This window comes from Bos indicus x Bos taurus, chromosome 15, assembly GCF_003369695.1.
Source record: "Bos indicus x Bos taurus breed Angus x Brahman F1 hybrid chromosome 15, Bos_hybrid_MaternalHap_v2.0, whole genome shotgun sequence".
In the NCBI taxonomy this organism is placed as follows: Eukaryota; Metazoa; Chordata; class Mammalia; order Artiodactyla; family Bovidae; genus Bos; species Bos indicus x Bos taurus.
This window is the reverse complement of record NC_040090.1, coordinates 30,315,239-30,339,256: the sequence shown is the minus strand read 5'-3', so window position 1 is coordinate 30,339,256 and position 24,018 is coordinate 30,315,239. Positions and strand designations below refer to the sequence as shown.

The 24,018-nt window shown below is 42.4% G+C and overlaps 1 protein-coding gene, 1 long non-coding RNA gene and 1 pseudogene across 5 annotated transcripts in view; 2 read left to right on the top strand and 1 right to left on the bottom strand.

Moving 5' to 3' along the window:
• Nucleotides 1-6,548, bottom strand: part of P4HA3 (prolyl 4-hydroxylase subunit alpha 3) — a 72,152-nt gene extending 65,604 nt beyond the window's left edge. Inside the window, exon 1 of one of the 4 annotated variants that reach the window (XR_003514679.1) lies at nt 6,304-6,532. Coding sequence is in view for 3 of the 4 variants with exons in the window: in XM_027562927.1 (XP_027418728.1) it covers nt 6,304-6,503 (200 nt within the window). In the remaining variant the exon portion in view is untranslated. Of the gene's footprint in view, nt 1-6,303 lie in introns of all 4 variants that reach the window. The other 3 variants (XM_027562927.1, XM_027562926.1, XM_027562925.1) reach the window with 3 other exon arrangements.
• Nucleotides 6,549-6,631: 83 nt separating this feature from the next.
• Nucleotides 6,632-17,223, top strand: LOC113905507. The gene is made up of 4 exons (XR_003514678.1): nt 6,632-7,006; nt 9,791-9,858; nt 15,682-15,867; nt 17,010-17,223. It is a non-coding gene; the product is annotated as an uncharacterized LOC113905507 (long non-coding RNA).
• On the top strand, nt 15,071-15,468 carry LOC113905506 (annotated as a pseudogene).
• Nucleotides 17,224-24,018: the final 6,795 nt, after the last annotated feature.

The window sequence follows — 24,018 nt, the reverse complement described above, 5'->3', positions numbered from 1 at the left end:
TAATTCCCTACTGGGATTTATATTATTGAAACTTATTAGTTACAGTAAGGCAGACTTAAGAGTTCTAGTCCTGCCCTCTAAGACTTTTTCCCTTTGTTTTAAACATTATTTTCAAAAACAATACAATAACAACAGTAGAAATAAAAGAAAAAGTGTGTGTGGTGCAAAGTGAATGTATGAAGAGCATGTGAGAATAGAAGAATTTTCTGGCCAGAGTGGAGGACTTCAGTGAGTCGAAAGGGATGGAAGTGAGGAATAGAGGGAGTGGTGGGGTGGGAGGAAGGTGCAGGATTTCAATCCCTTGAAACAGTCTGAGTTAAGGAATTCTCAAGGGTGAGGCCTCAACTATAAACACAGCCTGAAACAGAATAGTTGCTTTGGGTAGAGATGCTTCTAGTGAGCCAAATATTCAATTCAAGCATAAACTAAGAAAAATAGTCTGCTTCTGGGTGCCCCAGGGAGGAAATAGGAAGCCTGTTAAGTCCCAGGATATCTCTGATCCCCAAGACAGGGGGGGTTTAAAATTAAACCTACTCAAGGGTTTTAAAACTAAACCAGCCTCCAGGGTGTAGGACTTTTTTTTAATACCCATTATTTTCTGCTTCAGCTCCATATGGAACTACTTAGTGAAAGATATTCCACTGCTAGACGAAAATACAAGCAGAGACTCAGGCTTGAGTTCAGACTGAAGGGTAAGTGTCCAGGGACAACTGAGGCTGAGTGGCAGGGATTTTACAAGACAGTTGCATGGAGAGGAGCTGGGAGGAGACGTGAGAGGTATCCTACCCAGCCTCTAGCTATCCCTCAGTTTCCTCTCCTATAAAATGGTAAACCTGGTCTAGTTTAGAAGATCTCTATGGATGCTTTCGGCACAACCATTCTGTTCTTTCTTTCCAACACCTTTTCCACAACCGAATAAACAAACTCCTCATCTGGTGCTTGAGACCTAATGTATTGGGTTGGCCAAAAAATAACATCTTGATGGAAAAACCTAAGCGAACTTTTTGGCCAACCCAATATAACAAGCCTTGGAGGAAACTGAGGCGCAAAGGAAGCACGGCAGAGGGGTGAAGATCAAAGGTACCATCTCCTTGTTCTCTTCACATCCCACTTTGTATTACGGCGTCAATTTATTTAGGACAGAGGTTTGATCTCTACTGAAGAACATAATTCAACGTTCATGTACGTCATCTTTCTGTCACACAAAGAAAAAAGAAAAAACCTATCAACAGATATCTGAGGCTGGTTTGGAATCCAAATGTTGGCCCTGTGCCCAGCCTCTAAGCCAATAGCTGGTTTTTAGAGACCTAGTTACTGGACGCTGAATTCAAACCTCAGGGTTTCCTAAACAGCTTTTTTGCTTTAACAAATGCTGCTGAGAGTGGAAAATCAGATCCTTTCCTTCAAGAATCTGCACATAAAAGCTGCAACCCAATCCCTGCATTAAACATAGCCTGGGACAGGTTACCCAACCGCAATACATGGGCTGTTTTAATTCAATATGTTTTTCCTTTGGAATTCAGAAATGGCTTTGTCTCAGTTCTCTGAGACATTCTGAATGCTTAATTCCTAGCATAGAAGTCATTGCTGATGATACTACTTTCTAAATCTTAGTACTTTTTAAAAACTGCAACAACAAAAGAAGCTAGGGGTTAACTATCTAAATATTATATGATGAGTATACATAATACTATATTAGTACATAGCTATATATATTGTAACTAGTATAATTTTTATTCATCAATTTGGGGTAGGGAGTATAGTTTCAATATCAAAAAATATTTAATTTCTAACTAGAAATTCAAAGAATTATCAACTTAGGCCCCTTAGAAATAACACCTCAAGTTACATTAGATCACCAGATTGCAAGTATAGGAAAATGAGCAGGAACTGCCAGAATTCTTGTTTTAAAAAGCAAATATTTCACCAGGTTTTAGAGCAGTGACTAGAGAACAGACAATCTCTAAGTTATCAAACTAAGCTTTCTGGAATTAAATGTTCATAAGTCATATGGGAAGAGACTCTAGAATTTTTCTGAGTCTTTCTTTTTTATTATCTGGGCTCTCACAATCCTAGCTACTGTGTAGAACCAAAAGTTGTGTCTAGCTTCACCAGCAAGTCTTAAACAACAATAATAAAGAATTAACATTTGTTGAGCAATTACTACTTTCCCTTATATGGTAGTTAATGTTTCCAACAAACCATGTTGGTAGGTACTATTTTTATCATCATTTTACAGATTAGGAGACTAATTCTTAAAGAGGTAAAGGAACTTGCCCAAGGTCAGAGCCAAGCATTCTAACAAACGTTACATTCCTGAATCCAGACTCTTAACCACTATGTACTCCAGCTGCCCATTAAACCTCAACAGCTATGGGGCTTGGTCAGCATCCTGGCATATCATACAAAGCAAGCAGTAGGGACGTTATAGCGTGATAGAAAGAAACAATCAAAGGAACTATGTCCTAGTCCTAGCTTTGCTACTTACTTTTTGCTGTTGTTTAGTCACTAAGTCATGTCTGACTCTTTGTGGCCATATGGACTGGAGCCTGCCAGGTTGCTCTGACTGTGGGATTTCCCAGGCAAGAATACTGGAGTGAGTTGCTACTTCTTGCTCCAGGGGATCTTCCCAACCCAAGGATCGAACCGGTGTCTCCAGCATTACAGGTGGATTCTTCACCACTGAGCCACCAGGAAAGTCCTTGCTACATACTAGATTTTATAATCTTGGATTACAGTACTTAAATTTTAGTTTTCACACTTTTAAATGTTTTCTCATTTGCTTAAAAGAGTAATACAAACCTGTTTCAAAACACTGTGTGAGAGAGAATCAAATGAGATAAGGTTTGTACAAGGCCTCCAACCGTGACAAGTTTGTGACAATGACAATGGTGAGAAGATGGTAAAGGAGACCGGCATGCAGGTTGGAGGGGGGAATTCTAGCCAGCCACTCTGATCAACATCTCTAGCTCGCTCTTTTGACTCTATTCCCTATTAAGCCTGGCATCAGGATTCTGACCCCCATCTCAATTTGAACCACCCAAATAAAGAGATTAGTAGTATGAGAACAAGCACACGGGCAGCGGGGAGCATGGTGGTGCCTCAAATCAAAGGAAAAAGTCTCCTCTATTTCCACCAATGAACGTGGACTCCAATGAATATGGATTATGAACAAAATGAAATTTTTTTTTTTTTTTGGTCACACCATGCGGCTTGCAGGATCTTAGTTCTCCCTATCAGGGATTGAATCCTGGCTCCCACCAGCAGAAGTACAGAGTCCTAACCACTGGACCATCAAGGATTCCCCAAATTAAATTATTTTACTCTGTAAATATGGGTCCACAGAATACTAGGCAACAATGCTACTCCAAAGAGTGACAAGAATTATTAAAATTATCATTTATTGTTATAATTGGGCTTCTGAGGTGTTGCTAGTGGTAAAGAATCCGCCTGCTAATTTGGGAGACGCGCAGGAGACTTGATTTCGATCCCTGAATCAGGAAGATCCCCTGGAGTAGGAAATGGCACCCCACCCCAGTATTCTTGCCTGGAAAATTCCAAAGGCAGAGGAGCCTGGCGGGGTATAGTCCATGGGCCGCAAAGAGTCAGACACGACTAAGCAACTGAGCACAGCAGATTATTATAATTAATACACACTTATATACACTATATAGTATATGTGTGTGTGTGTGTATTATCAAGCTATTTTTGGTCACACCATGCACCTTGTGGGATCTTAGCTTGTGAGATCAAACTAACAGTAAATTTAAACAGGCATACAACTGCTTATATACAAGCTACATGCTTAACAGCATGTACCAAATTACATTATCATTCAGTTACCACTGAGTCACAAACAAGATCTCTCCCACATACTTCCTCACACTCACTGACTCTTCTACATGGGCTCTCTCACATAGCCATAGTGGCCCTCACACCTTCTTCCCATATGCCCTGGAAGCAGTATTACCACCACGTACACTCACTCATAGTTTTATAAGCAGCACACTGTGAGATAACCCTCTGTTGTCCCAGCTCAGCTGAGGGTCACGGGCTATATATATAGCATTAAATATTCAAGTAACTATATGGTTACACCCATTTCTCACTTTGTGAGTTTCTCAGTTTCCCAAGAGAAGGTGCACAGCACATATTCATACCATGGTGTTATATCCACTCATTTATCTTTCACTGTTTGAGAGAGTCAATACATGATTACAGTGCCTCAGTGTTCCAAGTCTTACAGTAGAGTTTGTTGATTGTATTTTCAGTTTCAGTTCAGCTGCTCAGTCATGTCTGACTCTTTTCGACCCCATGGACTGCAGCACGCCAGGCCTCCCTGTTCATCACCAATTCCTGGAGCCTACTCAAAGTCATGTCCATTGAGTCGGTGATGCCATCCAATCATCTCATCCTCTGTTGTCCCCTTCTCCTCCTGCCTTCAATCTTTCAAAGCATCAGGGTCTTTTCAAATGAGTCAGTTCTTCGCATCAGGTGGCCAAAGGATTGGAGTTTCAGCTTCAGCAACAGTCCTTCCAATGAATATTCAGGACTGATTTCCTTTAGGATGGACTGGTTGGATCTCCCTGCAGTCCAAGGGACTCTCAAGAGTCTTCCCCAACACCACAGTTCAAAAGCACCAATTCTTCAGCGCTCAACTTTCTTTACAGTCCAACTCTCACATCCATACATAACTACTGGAAAAACCATAGCTTTGACTAGATGGACCTTTGTTGGGAAAGGAATGTTTCTCTTTTTAATATGCTGTCTAGGCTGGTCATAACTTTTCTTCCAAGGAGCAAGCATCTTATAATTTCATGGCTGCAGTCACCATCTGCAATGATTTTGGAGCCCCCCAAAATAAAGTCTCTCACTGTTTCCAATGAAACATTTCCCCATCTATTTGCCATGAAGTGATAGGACCGGATGCCATGATCTTAGTTTTTGAATGCTGAGTTTTAAGCCAACTTTTTCATTCTCTTCTTTCACTTGCATCAAGAGGCTTGTTAGTTCTTCTTCACTTTCTGCTGTAAGTGTGGTGTCATCTGCATATTGATATTTCTCCCAGCAATCTTGATTTCAGCTTTTGCTTCATCCAGTCCAGCATTTCTCATGATGTACTCTGCATATAAGTTAAACAAGCAGGGTGACAATATACAGCCTTGACATATTCCTTTCCCGATTTGGAACCAGTCTGTTGTTTCATGTCCAGTTCTAACTGTTGCTTCTTGACCTGCATACAGATTTCTCAGGAGGCAGGTTAGGTGGTCTGGTATTCCTATCTCTTTAAGAATTTTCCACAGTCTGTTGTGATCCACACAGTCAAAGGCTTTGGCATAGTCAATAAAGCAGAAGTAGACGTTTTTCTGGTTGATTGTATAGCAAAACAATATTGGCTGAGCATCTATTAGTGTGTGCTACACTCAGCATCTCCAAGCCTCAAGTATGGTTTTGCCCAGTGGTTTTGTTTTCCTGCTGTCAAATACGTTCATACACATATACATCTCAGTGACAGTATTTAGAGTTCTTATGTGTGTGTAAAGAGAAGACATCTCAGATTAACAATCATGATATTACAGACTCCAGGCTCTTAGAGGACAGGGTAGGTTCTTGTTCACCATTCTCTTCCCAGTGCCTGGAACAGTGCTTGGTTCATAGAAGACACTCAAACATATACGGTGAATGAACTGATCAACCTGAAGCATTATTCCTATAGAGACCTGGACAATTACTAGGCATGATATCCATAGGGTCGTGCCCCCCAGTCACAATGACATGTAAATCTCATACACAGTCACAGAATGTCCCCCCATAATAAACATCAGTTCCCTGGGTCACATGGTCAACACACGTGTGGCTACAGTGTCACCGTATTCTCTCCGCTTCACTCTCTCGGGGTCGCTGTGTCTCCGTAACAGAGAACCTGGGGGCTCACACAGCTTGACTCAGTACCTTGTGAAGCTCTACTGCGCCCCACAGTCGCTCCACCGCAGGTTCCCACAGCGGACCAACTTGGCGGTGTGAGGCTGGATGGGGGTGCCGCTGCGTGTGTGCGAGGCACGGAGTCTGAGGTCCTACGCAGTGTGACACGGTGCCTCGGGGTGCCCCTCAGGATGACGATAGCTCTGGGGAGTCATACTGGGCCACGGTACCTTGGTCTCCGGGTTGGACACCGCATCCGAAGTCCCAGCAGGGTGACCACGAACCTGAGTTACCCCCGGCCCTGCGGGACAAAGTCTGGGCCTCGTCCGTCCTCGGAGACTCAGTCTCTCCGGCTCACACCCCGCCCCCCGGTCCCCTCACCTGGTCAGGTCCCGCAGCCGCGCCTCCTCCCCGCGCAGGTAGCGCCGCAGCAGTCCCAGCAGCCGGCGCTCGGGCGCCAGGGCGCGCGCCACACTGGTCAGCGCCGAGAACGTGTCCCCGCGCGCCGCGACCTCGGCTGGGTCCCCTGCCCGGAACGCCAGCACCGCCAACAGCGCCGCCAGCCGCGCTGCGGGGCCCATCGCCGGCGCTCGCGCGCGTCCTCTCCGAGCGTCTCGCCGGGCCCTGCTCTCGCCGCTCCGCCCCCGCCCGGCCCTGGGCCCCGCCCCCGACTCCTTGCTAACCCCTCCTCTCGCTCTCCACCCCCGACCTTCCTGCCCCTCGGACTGCATGTGGGCTGCGTGCAACCTCAGTGTCCCCCGCCGTCCCCCAATCACATCCCCGGGGAAGCATTTCCACTGTGCCTATTTCACACTTGGGGAAATTAAGGCAACGGGCGTGGTGAGGAATGAATTCATCAGTCTATGGCTGTACAACGTCATTCAAAAATATTCACTCCCTGGATCAAGGGGTGGAAATACAGAAACATCCCTGGATTCTGATGGACAAATCAGGAGAGTAAACGTTGTGGTATGGTAACAGCGGTGTGAATAAAGAGCTGTGACAGACCAGGGGGAAGGAAAACACTTCACACAGGACCTGACGTCTGAACTATCTCCAAAGATAAGTAGAATTTTGACCGGAGGTAAGGAGGGTGACGGCCATTAGGGTCAGTGCGTGATAAATCTAGGACCCATGCAACCAAAACTTCTGGGGTCCTGGGTCATTGCTCTGCAATACATACCCATGGTCATTTAAGCAAACAAAAGTATTGTTAATCCTACTACTTACCCTTTCCCCCTCTTTCCCAGGCAATGTTGATTCACTCATTCATTCATTTAACAAATATTTAGCACCTGTTATACTGCAAGGGCGGGATGGGCTTTCCTGGAGAAGGTACTTACGTATACCAAGGTTTAAAGATGGAAAATAGTTTGAGTTGCAGAAATGAGAAATTCCTTGGAGCTGGGACTGTCAGATTGTGAAGGGGTTTTGCATGTCATACTAAGAAATTTAGGCTGTTTACTATGAAAATCCAGTGGAAACCTTTTCTTCTTTTTTTAACCTCCGTCTCACCTCCCTCTGCATCCCACCAGTGGAAGTTTTTAAGGGCATTAATAGTCGTCCAGTGACTCAGCAAGGTGAGAGAATAAAAGCCCAGTTATTTAGGCCCAACATGAGACAGCTCTGACAGGCTCTAGTCCTCCTGCCACATAGACCAAGGCTTTGTCAAGCTTCTTTGACCTCTTCCTCTGCCCTTTCTGCTTTTCCTGTGCTTTCACAGACCCTGATCCCTAGCAATATCTTGCACTTCAAGCATCATCTCACCATCTGCTTCTGGAGAACCCAACCTGTAACGGCAACACAATCAACATACACAGCTGATAAGTGTAGAGCAGTAACCTGAACCCAGGTGGTCTGGGTCTGGGTACCGTTTTCTTAATTGCTACCAGAGGCGGATTTACCATGAAGCTTTTTGAAGCTTAAGCTTCAAGGCCCCTAACTTACACAAATCCTTTCCAACAGCCTCAGGATTGAGGGGTGGCAGAACCCAACATTATTTTCTTATTGTTATATGTATTTATATATGTTATATGTAAAATTTGCAAAATAAAGGTATTTTAACCACAATTGTTTAATTTTTCTCTCTCCACTCTGACTTCCTCTTTATCACACATCCCCTTATGGTGGCAATGTTGGAATGGCTAAGGGTCTGTATTTGCAACTGAGTAGTCATCTTAGCCTGCTTTCTGCTCATAGAAGGTTGAGCATTGTAGTAGGAAGAATAATGGCCCCCCTCCAAGATGCTAATGTCCTGATCCCTAAAGCCTGTGACTATGGTGCCTCACATAGCAAAAGGAAATTTGCAAGTGTGATTAATTTAAGGATCCTGAGGTGCCCCAGTTACATATTCACTTACTTGACATCAGTATGGGCTCATGAATTTCATTGAATGAATTATAATTCATTACTTGCTTATTTTGAAACTCAAATTGCCCTAGAGTTGGCCAGTGGTAGCCCCTTCAATCTGGCTCCTGTGTCCTTTTGATATGTTCCCTTTATTCCTTGAGGACTTCCATACTTTATTACTTCCAAGATATTCCAACTTGTCTGTACTTTCCCTTCTCCTGTCCTGGAATCAAGCATTCGCACCATGAGCCCTGGTTCCTTGTATTCAGATACCAAGATCTGGGTGCTAGGTGTGCTCATTGCAACTGGAATGTCTCTGCTCCCAGGTCCTTTTGGCAGACAGAACTAGATAATTATATATAACTTTGTTAAAATTAAAAATTGACATATATGTAAAATTGAGATATAATTTACATACGATATATATATTGAGATATATATAAAATTGAGATATTTGAGATATATATAAAAATTGAGATATATATATAAAATTGAGATATAATTTATATACGATAAAAATCCACATTTTTAAAGTGTACAATTCATTCATTTTCACCATAGTCACAAGGTTGTACAACCACCACCACTATTTAACTCTAGAACATTTTATTCACCCCCCCAAAAAAATGCCCATTAGCTGTCACTCTATCCCCCTCCCATGTGACAAACACCAATCTACCTTCTGTCTATATGGATTTACCTACTATAGATGCTTCATATAAATAGTTTCCCTTGGATATTATTGAACAGTAAATGAAATTATTTTCTTAATTTCACTTTTTTAGATTGTTCAGGGTTAATATATAGAAATACAATTGATTTTTGTATACTGATCTTGTATCCTGTGACTCTACTGAAATTGCTTATTATGTCTAATCGTGTTTTTGTGTGTAATCCTTATGATTATATACATGAAAGATCAAAACATTGGAAAATGAAGTTTATTTCCTCCATGTGAATCTAGATGCTATGTCTTTTTTACTAATTTATCAACACTTTGCTAGAACTTCCAGTGTAATGTTGAATAGAAGTGACCAGAGAAGATATCCTTGTCTTATTTCAGATCCTGGAGGGATAGGTTTCAGTCTTTCACCATTAAGGATGATGTTAGCTGTGGGTTTTTTGTCAATGCCTTAACTAGGTTGAGGGAGATCTTTTTCTGTTCCTAATTTTTTTAATGTTTCTGTCAAATATGTTTTGTGTACCTTTTGAGATGATCATGTAGTTTTTATTTTTTGTATTAATATTTTGTATTATCATGATTGATTTTTGTTTGTTAAACCAACATTGTACTCTGGGATAAACCTTGTTCTTCGTTGCTGGATTCAGCTTGCTGTTTGTGCTTCACTGAACTTCTCACTTTGGCTTTTGTCAAATCTGGGAAATATCCATGTATTATTTCTTCAAATATTTCTTTTTCAAAATCTTCTGGAATTATGATGACATAAATTAGGTACTGCATCATAGGTCATTAAGGCTGTGTTCATTTTTCAAAAATCTTTTTCCCTCTGTTTTTCAGATTAGATGATTTTAATGGATTTATCTTCAAGTTCAGTGAGTTGTTCCCTTATCAGGTATATTCTGCTGGTGAGTAAATTTCACAATTTTTTAGTTTGGTTTTTGTATTTTCATTAGGCTCCTGTTTATATCTCTTCTTTCTTGACATTTTCTACCTTTCCATTCACTTCAAGAGCATTCACCTTTACTTCTTGGAGCATTTTATAACAATCTTCAATCATTTAAACATTTGTGTTATCTTTTCCTTGACATTTGTTGATTGTCTTTTCTCATACTAATGTAGATTTTCCTGGTTCTTTATATGCTGAATAACATTGGATTAAATACTAGACATGTTGAATGTATGCATGCATGCTAAGTTGCTTCAGTCATGTCTGACTCTTTGCAACCCTATGGACTATAGCCCTGCAGGCTCCTCTGTCCATAGGGATTCTCCAGGCAAGAATACTGGAGCTGGTAGTCATGCTGTCCTCCAGGGGATCTTCCTGACTCAGGGATTGAATCCATATCTGTCTTATGCATTAGCAGGCATGTTCTTACCACTACTGGGTTTCCCCAGTGGCTCAGATGGTACAGAATCTGACTGCAATGCAGGAGACCTAGGTTCAATCCCTGGGTTGGGAAGATTGCCTGGAGAAGGAATGGCAACCCACTCCAGTATTCTTGGCTGGAGAATCCCATGGACAGAGGAGCCTGGTGGTCTACAGTCCATGGGGTTGCAATGAGTCGGACACGACCGAGGAACTAACACTTTAACTTTCATACCTCTAGTTACCACTAGTGCCACCTAGGAAGCCCCAGACATTTTGAATATTATGTTATAAATGTCTAGATTTCATTTAAATCTAATGGATAATAGTAATTTTTTTTTTTTTTTTTTGCTGTTTGTTTTAGCATGTAGCTCACCCAGTTTGATTCAGAAGTACTGACCTGCTTCTGTGGTTCCAAAATGTCATCCAGTTTTCAAAGTTTCTGCCATGTTATTCAGATTTGTCCAAGGTGTACACCACCCAGTGGCCAGTTTCAGATCTGGACAGTGGTCTATTCCATACCCAGTACCCAAGTACATGGTATGCTATTTGGCATCAGACTGATGCTTGCACAGTTCAGGGGTGAGGTCAGAAACTATGGGCTGTTCTCCTGAGCTCCTCCCTCTCTTGTGATTTCTGATACTTTCCAGTCTTTTGAAACCCCCACTTTTGAGCCCTCTGGCCAAAAAAGTTGGAGGTTCAGTTCCTCTTCTCTCCTGTGTATTTTTCATGTGTCTGGGCCCAAGTCACAGGCGGATAGAGGGAGGAAAAAATTCAACAGGGGTTTACCCCACCCTACTGGGATTGTTGAAAGAAAAAATTACAGCATTATTTTAAGTGGTTTTAATGTGCGCGAATAGAATACATAAGATAACTTAAGTGCCGTCTATGGGTTCGCACAGAGTCGGACACGACTGAAGCGACTTAGCAGCAGTAGCAGCAGCAGTAGCAGGCACTCACTACCACCACTTCCATTGTGGCCCATCACTGCAGGATTGCCTGGTGGGAGGGGTGCAGGAGGACGGAGAACAAAAGATAAAAAACAAGTGTATGTTACCCCCCACCCAGCCCCTCCACATCAATGTGACGGTCCTCTTTCCCTGTTCTTGAGCCAGAGCTAGAGGGCTTCCCCTGTAGCTTTCCCAGTCCTCAACCTGGGGTCCACTTACAGGTTTAAGGCTACTGAGGATCAAAAAGAGGAAACTCACTACCAGTTCAGCGGTGCTTCAAATTCTGGCCTTTCCCCCCAGTCTGACTACAGAGTCCTCAAATGCCTGCTCTATTCTGTCTAGATTTTATAGCTGCATTCAGTGGGCAAGACATCTTCCAACAAACAGAATTTCCTACATTATAACATTTTATTTTAATTCTGCATCACAGAGAACTTTAAGTCACTCTAAATAACAACAGGGTTCCAAGTTTGACTAAAGCCAAACTGAATTTTAACTAAATTATATTACAAAGACAAATAATTATGTGACAATAGAATTGATCTTTTCCAAGGGAGCTAAGTTTGTGAGGTTCAATTTTTGTTCCTGTTTGGTATTCAGCAAGGTGTTTTTGTTTGTTTTTTGACTTGCATTATTACACAATTTCTATTTTGGAATGTTAAAAACTAAAAAATGATGTTAGCGTTAAAGAAATGTTACTATTATTTTAGTTTTTTTAAGTGCAAAAATAGAAAGTTAAAGAAGAAATAAAAGGATCGAGGAAAAGATCATGACTTTCAAAATAAATATCAAGGCACAGAAGAGAAAGGCTTTCCCAGAAATCATCATCAGCTTCATGTCATGCCACTCTCCCCTGCTCACTCCACACCAGCCATGTTGGCCTTTGGCCTTTTCATTTCCTGCTCCTGCCAACCTCTTTCCTGATTCATGTGTAATTTCTGACTAACTCATTTCCTCAAGAATCTTTCATTTGCTTGCAGATTAGGGTCAAATCCCCCTAATATTCAAAACACCCCTATATTTTCCCTTGGTAGCACTTATTACAATTGTAATTTCTTTTTTATATAATTCATGTCTATCTATTCCACCAGAGCATAAGTTTCATGTAGGCAGGGCTGTGCTTAGCAGAGTACCAGGCAATAGTGGGAACTCATTTAAAAAGAATGAATAGAGCAAATAGAGCATTCAAAATAATCCTCCTACTCAAGCTGTTTATTGAGGGTTCTCTGTGTGACGGTCCTTTGCCAGGTCTTTTCTAATATTCATCTCCTTTATCCTCACAATAAGCCTATAAGGTATGTATTGTTCCTTTGCATTTTATGGTTGGGAAAACCATAGTTCATTGAGATTAGTGATTCAGCAGCAAGATGGCAAAGCCTGAAATTGAACCCAGGGTCTCCAGTTCTCAGCTGAGTACTCTTTCCACTACATCATTACTTCAGGTGCTCATTAGCTCCTGGCTTAGTCTCCCTTCAAGAAGCGTTTCTGGGACACTCATGTCTCATTCTCTTCTCCTTTGTGTTATGAAAGGATTAAACCAATAGATTGATGTTTCTACAAGTGTGGTCCACAGTACATCTGCTCCAGAATCATAGTGGGGAAAGTGGATGTGCTTAGAAGACATAGTGCTGCCAGACTCATCGAATCAAAATGTAGGAGAAGGGGAGGCGAAGTCCAGGACTCCTTTTTAACAGGCTCATAAGGTGATTCTTGTGCACATTTAAGTTGAGAACGCTACCTTAGGTGATTTCCAAAGTTCCCTCCAGCTCTGACAGTCTTTTCTTCTAAGACATTGAATTTGGAGGCCAGGCTTCTATAGCCCTATCATATTTTCCAGAGCTGTGAACTCAATACGTACTGTTTTTCGTAAATGAATACATTTGAATTTGGAAGACAGATTCAAGTGCCTGCTTGGGTATTTACCAGCTGTGATTCCTTGGGAAAATTACGTCACCTCTTGAGCCTTAGAGTTATCATCTTTTAAGATGGAAATAATAACAACAACCCCTATTTTGGCTTCTAGTGGTTGGTGTGGAAGATAAATTAAATCATGTTTTTCAAACCTCTTGTGATTCCAAGTTGAAGAACCACTACAGGTATAAAATAGACACCAAGAGAGGTTACTTCAGTCCTTCAAATTTGCAGATGGCTGTTATAGCTCTTTCAAATGGACAGAATAGGGAGTTTATTCTAACACAAAACAACCACTACATCTCTGAAAATTTCCTTGAAAAGACCCTACTTGCTCTTTTATAGAAATCTAATATTTTTTAAGAAATCTGAGGTATTCCTATAGCGCCCCCTGGTGAAATTTAGAAGCCAATTCAAACCCATAATCCTTGTCAAACACTTGCTGTTTGCTTAGAAACAAGATTAATTTCTCAGTGTATGTATCTCTCCTCCAATAGATTAGGAGATTTTTTTTAAAAAATTTATTTATGGCTATGCTGGGTCTTCGCTGCTTTGCACGGGCTTTCTCTAGTTGTGAGTGGGGTCTACTCTTTGTTGCTGTGTAAGGGCTTCTCATTGCAGTGGCTCCTCTTGCTGGTGAGCACAGGCTCTTGGTGCGCGGGCTTTGGTAGCTGCAGTGTGTGGGCTCAGTCGTTATAGCACGCGGGGTCTAGGGCATGCGGGCTCAGCAGTTGCGGCTCACAGGCTTAGCTGCTCCATGGCTTGTGGAATCTTCCTGGACCAGGGACTGAACCCGTGTCTCCTGCATTGGCAGGTGGATTCTTATCCACTGTGCCACCAGGGAAGCCCCTAGACTAGGGACTAGCTTTTTGTGGAGCGTCTCTTTGTCCCCAGAGCCTACCACTCATCCATTCATTCATTTAACCATTACTGAGCATCCGTTGTGCCAGGTGCTGTTCCTGGTAACCAGCAATACAGCAGAGGAGCCAGATGACTTCCCTGTCCTCGGAGTCCTTATAGCAAGGATGAGAGACAGACAAGTAAACAGTCAAGAACAACAGTGACATATGCCATGTAGGGGGAGGTCCAAGGAATTATGGTAGCCACTTGGCTAAAAACCAATGAACAGTTTTGAGAAAAAAACACAGCACATGGAGGGATACATGGCAAAAGTGAGTCATGAAGTAAAAGCAGGAGCCAAATGATGAAGGGCCTACTCTTAAGTTTACTTTTACACTAAGGTCAATGGGAAGCACCTGAACAGTTTTAAGTAGAGGAATGATGCAATTAGATTTTTGTTTTTTAAGGATCATTCTGACTATAGTGGGAAGAACTGATTGGAGGAGGCAAGGCCAAGGTAGAAAGACCAGTTAGGAAGCTGCTGCATAATCCAGATGAGAAATGAATGTTTAGTTAGGAGGTAGGTGTACATGGGAAGCTTTAAATGTATGGGTAAAATTCCATTTCTTTCTCTGAGTGGTAGGTACAAAAGTACTATATTCTTTATATTTTATACTTAGGTTACATAAATTCTTTAGTATATATGAAGCTATTCATTTAAAGTCAAAGAAGGGGATGACAGAGGATGAGATGGTTGGGTAGCATCACCGACTCAAATGCACATGAGTTTGAGTAAACTCCGGGAGTTGGTGATGGACAGGGAGGCCTGGCGTGTTGCAGTCCATGGGGTTGCAAAGAGTCGGACATGACTGAGTGACTGAACTGAACTGAACTGAAAACTGACAAAATAATACCATATGTGTGCGTGTATATATGTACACATAGATAAATTTAAAATTTTGGAAGGGAAGGACACAAAAAATTCAAGAGGAGGATGGCCTCTGAGAAGGCAAAGTAGACTATAAAGACAGCCATGCTTTCTGTGCTGGTATCGCTCTCGCAAACATGGTGAATGTTCCAAAAACCCGTCGGACTTTCTGTAAGAAGTGTGGGAAGCACCAGCCCCACAAAGTGACACAGTACAAGAAGGGCAAGGATTCTCTGTAGGCCCAGGGAAAGCGGCGTTATGACAGGAAACAGAGTGGCTATGGTGGGCAGACTAAGCCGATTTTCCGGAAAAAGGCTAAAACTACAAAGAAGATTGTACTGAGGCTTGAATGTGTTGAGCCCAACTGTAGATCAAAGAGAATGCTGGCTATTAAGAGATGCAAGCATTTTGAGCTGGGAGGTGATAAGAAGAGAAAGGGCCAAGTGATCCAGTTTTGAGCTTCATATTTTGTTTTATTATGAAGACAATAAAAATGCCATCAATAAAATCCTCTTATTTAAATAAATAAATAAAGACAGCCATGATTCTTATTCCTCCCTGTATCCACACCCTTTATGGTGTGAGCTTGCATCTCCCTCCATTAAGGAGTCAATTTCCCCTTATTATTTTCTTTAGCCAATGAAATACAACAAAAGGGACAATGTGCCAGTTTTGAGCCTAGGCCTCAAGAGGCCTTGCATGCTTCAGTCCTGTCTTTTGGAACCCCATGCAGGCACCCATGTGAACAAGTCTGGGTTCACCTGCTGGAGCATGGCAGAGCTTGGCCGACCCAGCTGAGACCATCGTGAGCTAACCAGCACCCAGGCGACTTGACTTGGCAGCTGACCTTCATCTGATAAGTGAACCTAACTAAGACCAGAAGAACCAGCCTGCTGATCCCAGTCCAAACTTCAGAACTGTGAGATATATAAATAATTGTTTTAAGTCACTAAAGTTGTGGGTAGTTTGTTTTGTGGCAAAAGTTGACTGTTATAGAACTGGTGTCTGAAATGCTGCTTTAAAAATTAAAAAAACCCAAAATTCATGGCAATGGCTTTGGGATCAGGGATGGGTGGAGATTGGAAAACTGGCAAGTAAACAGTGAAATCTGGGAAAATGATGAGGAAATTGTGACTGGCTAGAAAAATGGTAATCTGTGTTTTATAGTGCAAAACAATTGGCAAAACTGTCGTGGTAACTAGGGGAAGATGGGAGAAAATACTAAAATTTTGATTCAACTAAGGAAATTTCTAGGGAGAATGTTGTGTCAGTTGGGTGCTCCCAACTGGGTGTGATAACCTTGTAACAGGAAGAGAGGTATGAATTAAAGAAAGAACTGGCCTGCTTGAAACATGAATTTAGAGAGAAGAGAGAGGGCCAGAACTTACTATGTTAAAAAATAAAACTTCATCTTGAAGTTCTCTAGCCAGCGAAGAATTGTTATGGGGAAATATAGCCTGGAGATGTGAATCATACCAAAGGTGTGGCTGTAACACACTTTGTAAAGACCTTTGAGAGAATTAAAGTGATGTCTAGTAGACTCCTAGACAAAAAGACTTCTTGAAATCTTAAGAGCAATATCCATCGAAACCTAATGCCAAAATAGCAATGATAAAGTTGAGAGATGTCTCAAAAACGATTGGGTGAATGTGGCATTTGGAGTATGGAGTAGACTACAATCAGATACATAGAAGACCCACAAAAATTTTAAATTGGTTACACATGTGAAAGTATCACCAACCTGAACTAAAAGGGACTTAAATAATTCGAATTGCCACTCAGTTGCCAATATGAGCCACTTCTTCAGAAGTAGCCAAGGAAGGTGATGGACAAAGCATAGTCCAGAGGGCAGAGCAAGAAGCACAGAGATCAATAGACTAGGGAAGTACCCCCAGGGAGCAGAATTTAGGCCTCAGCAAGGAATACTCCCTCTCCCAGGAGAGGGGACCTGACAAACTTTGTCAACTTGGAGTCCAGAACTGCCTCTGTTTAAGGATGACTATGTATCTCTCATGCTTTTCCTTCTTGAATAGAAATGTCTGCTGTCTTTTAAATACATAGGTATCAAGATCAGAAAGAACAACATTCATCAAGTCACCTACAAACCTGATGTAGATTGTAAGATCCTAGATTTCCAGCCTGATGACATAACAGCAAGAGACTTTTAGGGGTTCTGAAATGGAGGTAAGCGTATTTTGCCTGTGGAAGGAGTGTGAACAATTACAGTCACAGAGTATATACTGTGATGGATTAAAAAATGATCACTATATTTCAATCCTCCTTGAATCCATACTCTTGAGTTGTGACCCTGCCATTCCTCCCATCAAAAGATGGAGACGATTTCTCCATTCCTTAAATCTGAAGTGGGCTTGTGACATTCTTGGCCTATGGAATGAAGCAGTGGCACTATTAAGCCTCAAGATGCATGTTTCAGTTCTTCTTGAAATCCTGTGTGGCTCTGAAGCTTAGAAAGGTCTGGCCTAAACACATAGACTTGTATGTAGGTCACCAACTTCAGAGTGATAGTTGGAACTTCGGACATTTCACCCAGAAAAAAGTGTGTAAAATCTATGCCATTGGCTGAGATCAGAAACCTATTTTCCAGTCTCTGCAGGATGCTTCTTCCTGCTTTCTTCTTGTTGTCTCCTGTGTCTGCAAGGTCTTTCCTCTTTTCTCTACCTCTAGCTATTCTTTCAAGGCTCCCACCAATTGTTTAGAGCCCTTCCTGGATCCAGCAAAGATACCCCTCTATTCCTGCAGCATTCTATACTTACTTTTACTACTGCAATTCTATTGCATTGTAATTGTTTTTGTCTTTTAAAATATGTGGGTTATGTCTTACCAACTTTTTGTTCAGGGTCCTGCTCCTGGTAGGTTGAAAGTAAAAGTGTTAGTCACTCAATCGTGTCCAACTCTTTGCAATCCCATGGACGGTAGTCCACCAGGCTTCTTGTCCATGGAATTCTCTAGGCAAGAATACTGGAGTGGGTAGCCATTCCCTTCTCCAGGGGATCTTCCTGATCCAGGAATCAAACCTGGGTCTCCTGCATTGCAGGCAGATTCTTTACTATCTGAGCCACCTGGGAAGCTCTGGTTACTAAATATTTATACAGAAGGAGAAAGGGACTGCCATTTGGGAGACCTGAGTATTAGTCCCAGATTTGCCCCTGAACTGCTTTGTAGATCACTGCTCTCTGGACCTTAGTTTTCTCTGAATACAAGTAGAGAGGACTCCTGACTGAAGACTAAGATTCACTGAATGCATATTAACCAGGCACCCTCAGGTCATGGGGGAAAGACAGCAGGGGGAAGAAGATGACTTGGGTTCTGCAGGAATCCACTCTGTGGCCTCAAGTTGATCCCCAACCTGACCCTCAGACTTTCCTAACTGTAAAGAGAGATGCTTGCGTTGAATTTGGATTCTGATCCCTGTCCACTAGGGGGAAGCATTGCAGATGCGGGAATAGCAAACAACTGAAAAAAAACTAATCCAGTTACTATTTTTTTCTGCCCTTGCTCCCTGCCCACTCTCCTACTCTTTCCCTACTCCAACTTTCCTAATTTAGCCTCAGGTTGGTTTCTACCCACCCTTCCAACTCCAGCTCATGACTTTGCTGCAGCCAGTCTGGCAGGAAGGCCTCCAGCAAGTCTCATGTCTCCCTGTTTCCCAGTTGTCACCCATAGATTTTCTTTGCTTTGAGTTGAATTTATTCATATACCAAATACGCCTCATCCCCTTTGCTTATTCACAGCCTACTTACCCTTGTAATGCAGCTCAAATTCCAATTCAGTTCACTTCAGCTAAACATTTCTTTTCCCCTGAGGGCTCATTATCCTCTTGGCTTGGTTCTGGGCTCTGGGGAACTGCACTGAGTCAGCCAGTTCCAGCCCTTGGGAGCTCACAATCCACTGGGAGAGTCCGACACACTCAGAAACCATTTCCTCGTGGCGTGGGAAGTGCTGTAACAAAGGGAGTTCTGGCAGGATGGAGTGGGGCCCTGCCCACTGTGGTTGGTGGGGTGGGGGTGGGTGACAGGCAGGAAAGGCCTTTTTTTTTTTTTTAAGATTTTTTTGGTGTGGACCATTTTTAAAGTCTTTATTGAATTTGTTACAATATTGCTTCTGTTTTATGTCTTGGTTTTTTGGCTGAGAGGCATGTTAGCTCTCTGACCAGGAATCAAACCCACACCCTCTGCACTGGAAGGCAAAGTCCCAACTGCTGGATCACCAGGGAAGTCCCCAGGAAAGGCTTTTTGGAAGAGATGATGCTTGAGTTGAGGATTAAGGGAGCAGCTGTTCATAAAGCAAAAGATGTCAAAGTGTTAGGGGAAACATACTGATTGAAACCGCCCAACCTGGCCAGGCACCATAGTAACCATTTGCCTGAGTTATTTTATGACAAAAGGTCCTAGTAAGGAACATGGAACTAATAAGCCACCACCAACTGAAAGAGTTCAGGAAAGATCAAAAGGAGATGCCACGTGTCCTAGCACCTCCCAGAATCCTTCTCACTGTCATCCATCTTGGCTGAGCAATGCATGTGCCACTGGGAAGGACCCTGAGTCAGAATAATTGTCCAGATACAACCCAGAAACTAAGCCCATCACCATAAAACCCAGCACAGCGAGTCAGATGGCAGAGCAGACCTCCCGGTGTCCCTTAACCTCCTGCTCTCAGTCCAGGCACCTCTTCCCAATAAAGTTTTTTGCTTTGTCAGCTTGTGTGTCTCATCAGACAACTCATTTCCAACTGTTAGACAAAAGCCCACTCTCAGGCCTGGAAGGGGTCTCCCTTCCTGCAACAAGAGTGTGCTGTAGGCCAAGCCCTCTTCCTGACACCTGTTGTGCTGCCCCCATATCAGTTAGAAATCTCACCTTTTTCTACTCTGGGCTGGCATATATATTAATATTATTTATATATTAAATTTTATACATTAAATTTATATAATATATTTATATTATAAAATTTATATTTTTATAAAATTTTATATAAACAATATAAAACAAAATTTATATTAAAATAAAATTCAGACAAGTTGAAGAAAGTAGGGAAAACCACTAGACCATTCAGGTATGACCTAAATCAAATGCCTTATGATTATACAGTGGAAGTAAGAAATAGATTTAAGGGACTAGATCTGATAGAGTGCCTGATGAACTATGGACGGAGGTTCATGACATTGTACAGGTGACAGGGATCAAGACCATCCCCATGGAAAAGAAATGCAAAAAAGCAAAATGGCTGTCTGGGGAGGCCTTACAAATAGCTGTGAAAAGAAGAGAAGCAAAAAGCAAAGGAGAAAAGGAAAGATATAAGCATCTGAATGCAGAGTTCCAAAGAATAGCAAGGAGAGATAAGAAAGCCTTTCTCAGCGATCAATGCAAAGAAATAGAGGAAAACAACAGAATGGGAAAGACTAGAGATCTCTCCAGTACTCTTGCCTGGAAAATCCCATGGATGGAGGAGCCTGGTAGGCTGCAGTCCATGGGGTCACTAACAGTCGGACACGACTGAGCGACTTTACTTTCACTTTCATGCATTGGAGAAGGAAATGGCAACCCACTCCAGTGTTCTTGCCTGGGAAGTCCCAGGGACGGGGGAGCCTGGTGGGCTGCCGTATATGGGGTCGCACAGAGTCGGACACGACTGAAGCAACTTAGCAGTAGCAGAGATGTCTTCAAGAAAATTAGAGATACCAAGGGAACATTTCATGCAAAGATGGGCTCGATAAAGGACAGAAATAGTATGGACCTAACAGAAGCAGAGGATATTAAGAAGAGGTGGCAAGAATACACAGAAGAACTGTACAAAAAAGATCTTCACGACCCAGATAATCACAATGGTGTGATCACTGACCTAGAGCCAGACATCCTGGAATGTGAAGTCAAGTGGGCCTTAGAAAGCATCACTACAAAGCTAGTGGAGGTGATGGAATTCCAGTTGAGCTATTTCAAATCCTGAAAGATGATGCTGTGAAAGTGCTGCACTCAATATGCCAGCAAATTTGGAAAATTCAGCAGTGGCCACAGGACTGGAAAAGGTCAGTTTTCATTCCAATCCCAAAGAAAAGCAATGCCAAAGAATGCTCAAACTACCACATAATTGCACTCATTTCACATGCTAGTGAAGTAATGCTCAAAATTCTCCAAGCCAGGCTTTAGCAATATGTGAACTGTGAACTTCTGGATGTTCAAGCTGGTTTTAGAAAAGGCAGAAGAACCAGAGATCAAATTGCCAACATCCGCTGGATCATCAAAAAAGCAAGAGAGTTCCAGGAAAACATCTATTTCTGCTTTATTGACTATGACAAAGCCTTTGACTGTGTGGATCACAATAAACTGGAAAATTCTGAAAGAGATGGGAATACCAGACCACCTGACCTGCCTCTTGAGAAACCTGTATGCAGGTTAGGAAGCAACAGTTAGAACTGGACATGGAACAACAGACTGATTCCAAATAGGAAAAGGAATACATCAAGGCTGTATATTGTCACCCTGCTTATTTAACTTTTATGCAGAGTACATCATGAAAAACACTGGACTGGAAGAAGCACAAGCTGGAATCAAGATTGCCGGGAGAAATATCAATAACCTCAGATATGCAGATGACACCACCCTTATGGCAGAAAGTGAAGAGGAACTCAAAAGCCTCTTGATGAAAGTGAGAGAGAGTGGAAAAGTTGGCTTAGAGCTCAACATTCAGAAAATGAAGATCATGGCGTCTGGTCCCATCACTTCAAGGGAAATAGATGGGGAAACAGTGGAAAGTGTCAGACTTTATTTTTTGGGGCTCCGAAATCTCTGTAGATGGTGATTGCAGCCATGAAATTAAAAGACACTTACTCCTTGGAAGGAAAGTTATGATCAACCTAGATAGCATATTCAAAAGCAGAGACATTACTTTGCCAACAAAGGTCCATCTAGTCAAGGCTATGGTTTTTCCAGTGGTCATGTATGGATGTGAGAGTTGAACTGTGAAGAAAGCTGAGCACTGAAGAATTGATGCTTTTGAACTGTGGTGTTGGAGAAGACTCTTGAGAGTCCCTTGGACTGCAAGGAGATCCAACCAGTCCATTCTAAAGATCAGTCCTGGGTGTTCTTTGGAAGGACTGATGCTAAAGCTGAAACTCCAATACTTTGGCCACCTCATATGAAGAGCTGACTCATTGGAAAAGACTCTGATGCTGGGAGGGTTTAGGGGCAGGAGGAGAAGGGGACAACAGAGGATGAGATGGCTGGATGGCATCACTGACTCGATGGACATGAGTCTGAGTGAACTCCGGGAGTTGGTGATGGACAGGGAAGCCTGGTGTGCTGCAATTCGTGGGGTCACAAAGAGTTGGACACGACTGAGCGACTGAACTGAAATTTTATATATTTATAAATTATATATATTAAATTTATATTATATATATGTGTGTGTGTGTGTGTGTGTGTGTGTGTATATATATATATATATATATATATATATAGTGTTATGGGGGCTTCCCTGATGGCTCAGATGGTAAAGAATCTGTCTGCATAGGTGACCCGGGTTTGATCCCTCAGTCTGGAAGATCCCCTGGACAAGGGAATGGTACCCACTCAAGTATTCTTGCCTGGAGAATTCCATGGACAGAGGAGCCTGGCAGGCTAGAGTCCATATGGTATTATATTAATGTTGGACCCAGCTCTTTGGAAATTTGTCTATGGGGTGATTAGAAAGGTAAAGGGGATCTAAAAATCAGGTCACACATGAAACAGTTACTGAATTACGCATATTCAGACTGAGGGGAAAAGCCTTCAAGTGTCAAGGAAACAGATTTTTGGATAACATTGTTTTCAAGTGCAACCAAAGAATAGAAGCTGCGGGAAGCAGATTTCAGCTGAACATAATAAAAACTCTCTACTAGTCTTTCTTTCAAAGAGAATAACTTGTCTTGGCAAGTTGTCACTGCAGAAGTTCAAATCTTTATCCCATTTGGTAGTCAAATGGTAGAAAATGATGAGATTGGATAAGATGACCTTCAAGGTTCTTTCCAGTGGTGGATTCTCTCATACTTTCCCTGCCCCCACCATCATCTCTTGGAGACTTTCTGCTTAAACCCTCCCATGACTCTCATCATTTACTGACTGAAGTCTAAGTTCTGCAGCACAGCGCACAGGGCCCTCTCCCGTCTCTGCTCACATCCCTGCTCGCAACATGGCAGTACTGAACTGCTCGTGGTTCTCTGCATGCTTGTGCTGTCTGTGCTTAAGATGTCCCTCCTCTTCCTGTTTCTGAGCTTTTACTTATTCTCCAGTACTCTGGCACTGCAGTGAATGGTCACCTTCTGTCTGCACCACAGTTTCAACTGGTGAGTTAACCTCCTGTCACTGTGTCTTGACGGAAGGGTAACTGCAGCACGCTGCCTCCTGCCGCCATTCAGAAGGAAGCTGAGGGGTCAGATCCTTCCATTACCAGGATCTAGTTTCAGCAAGGAGGCAGGCATGTGACAAGAGGCCAGGCCACTGAGGCCTTGTCTTCAGGCACTTTGAATTCAAAGTCATCAAGAATAAATGCAGGTGACCTGGTGGTGTGGGGCCGTGGGAACAGTGTTCTCATCCTGCTGTTCCAGCAGTAACATGGTTGCTGTGTCTTTTTTCCTACTTCTTAGCCTTCTGCAGTGCCCTTGGTTCCTACATATTTCTGGGTCAAAAAATATTTATAAAATGAATGAATGAAGCAGAGAGATAAAGGTCAAAGACATAATCTAAAGCAAATCCATGTAAGACTGGTCTATTTAATGATTAGAACTAGAGGTAAAGAGAGGGAAATAAAGATAAACAGGAGAACAGTCACATCACTAACAGGAATGAAGAAGTGCTATTTGGAGAAGACAAGAGAGGAAAGATGGAGAATAAATAAACATTTTTATTATAGTGAAAGTCACTCAGTTGTGTCTGACTCTTTGTGACCCCATGGACTATACAGTCCATGGAATTCTCCAGACCAGAATACTGGAGTGGGTAGCCTTTCCCTTCTCCAGGGGATCTTCCAACCCAGGGATCGAACCCAGGTCTCCTGCATTACAGGCGGATTCTTTACCAGC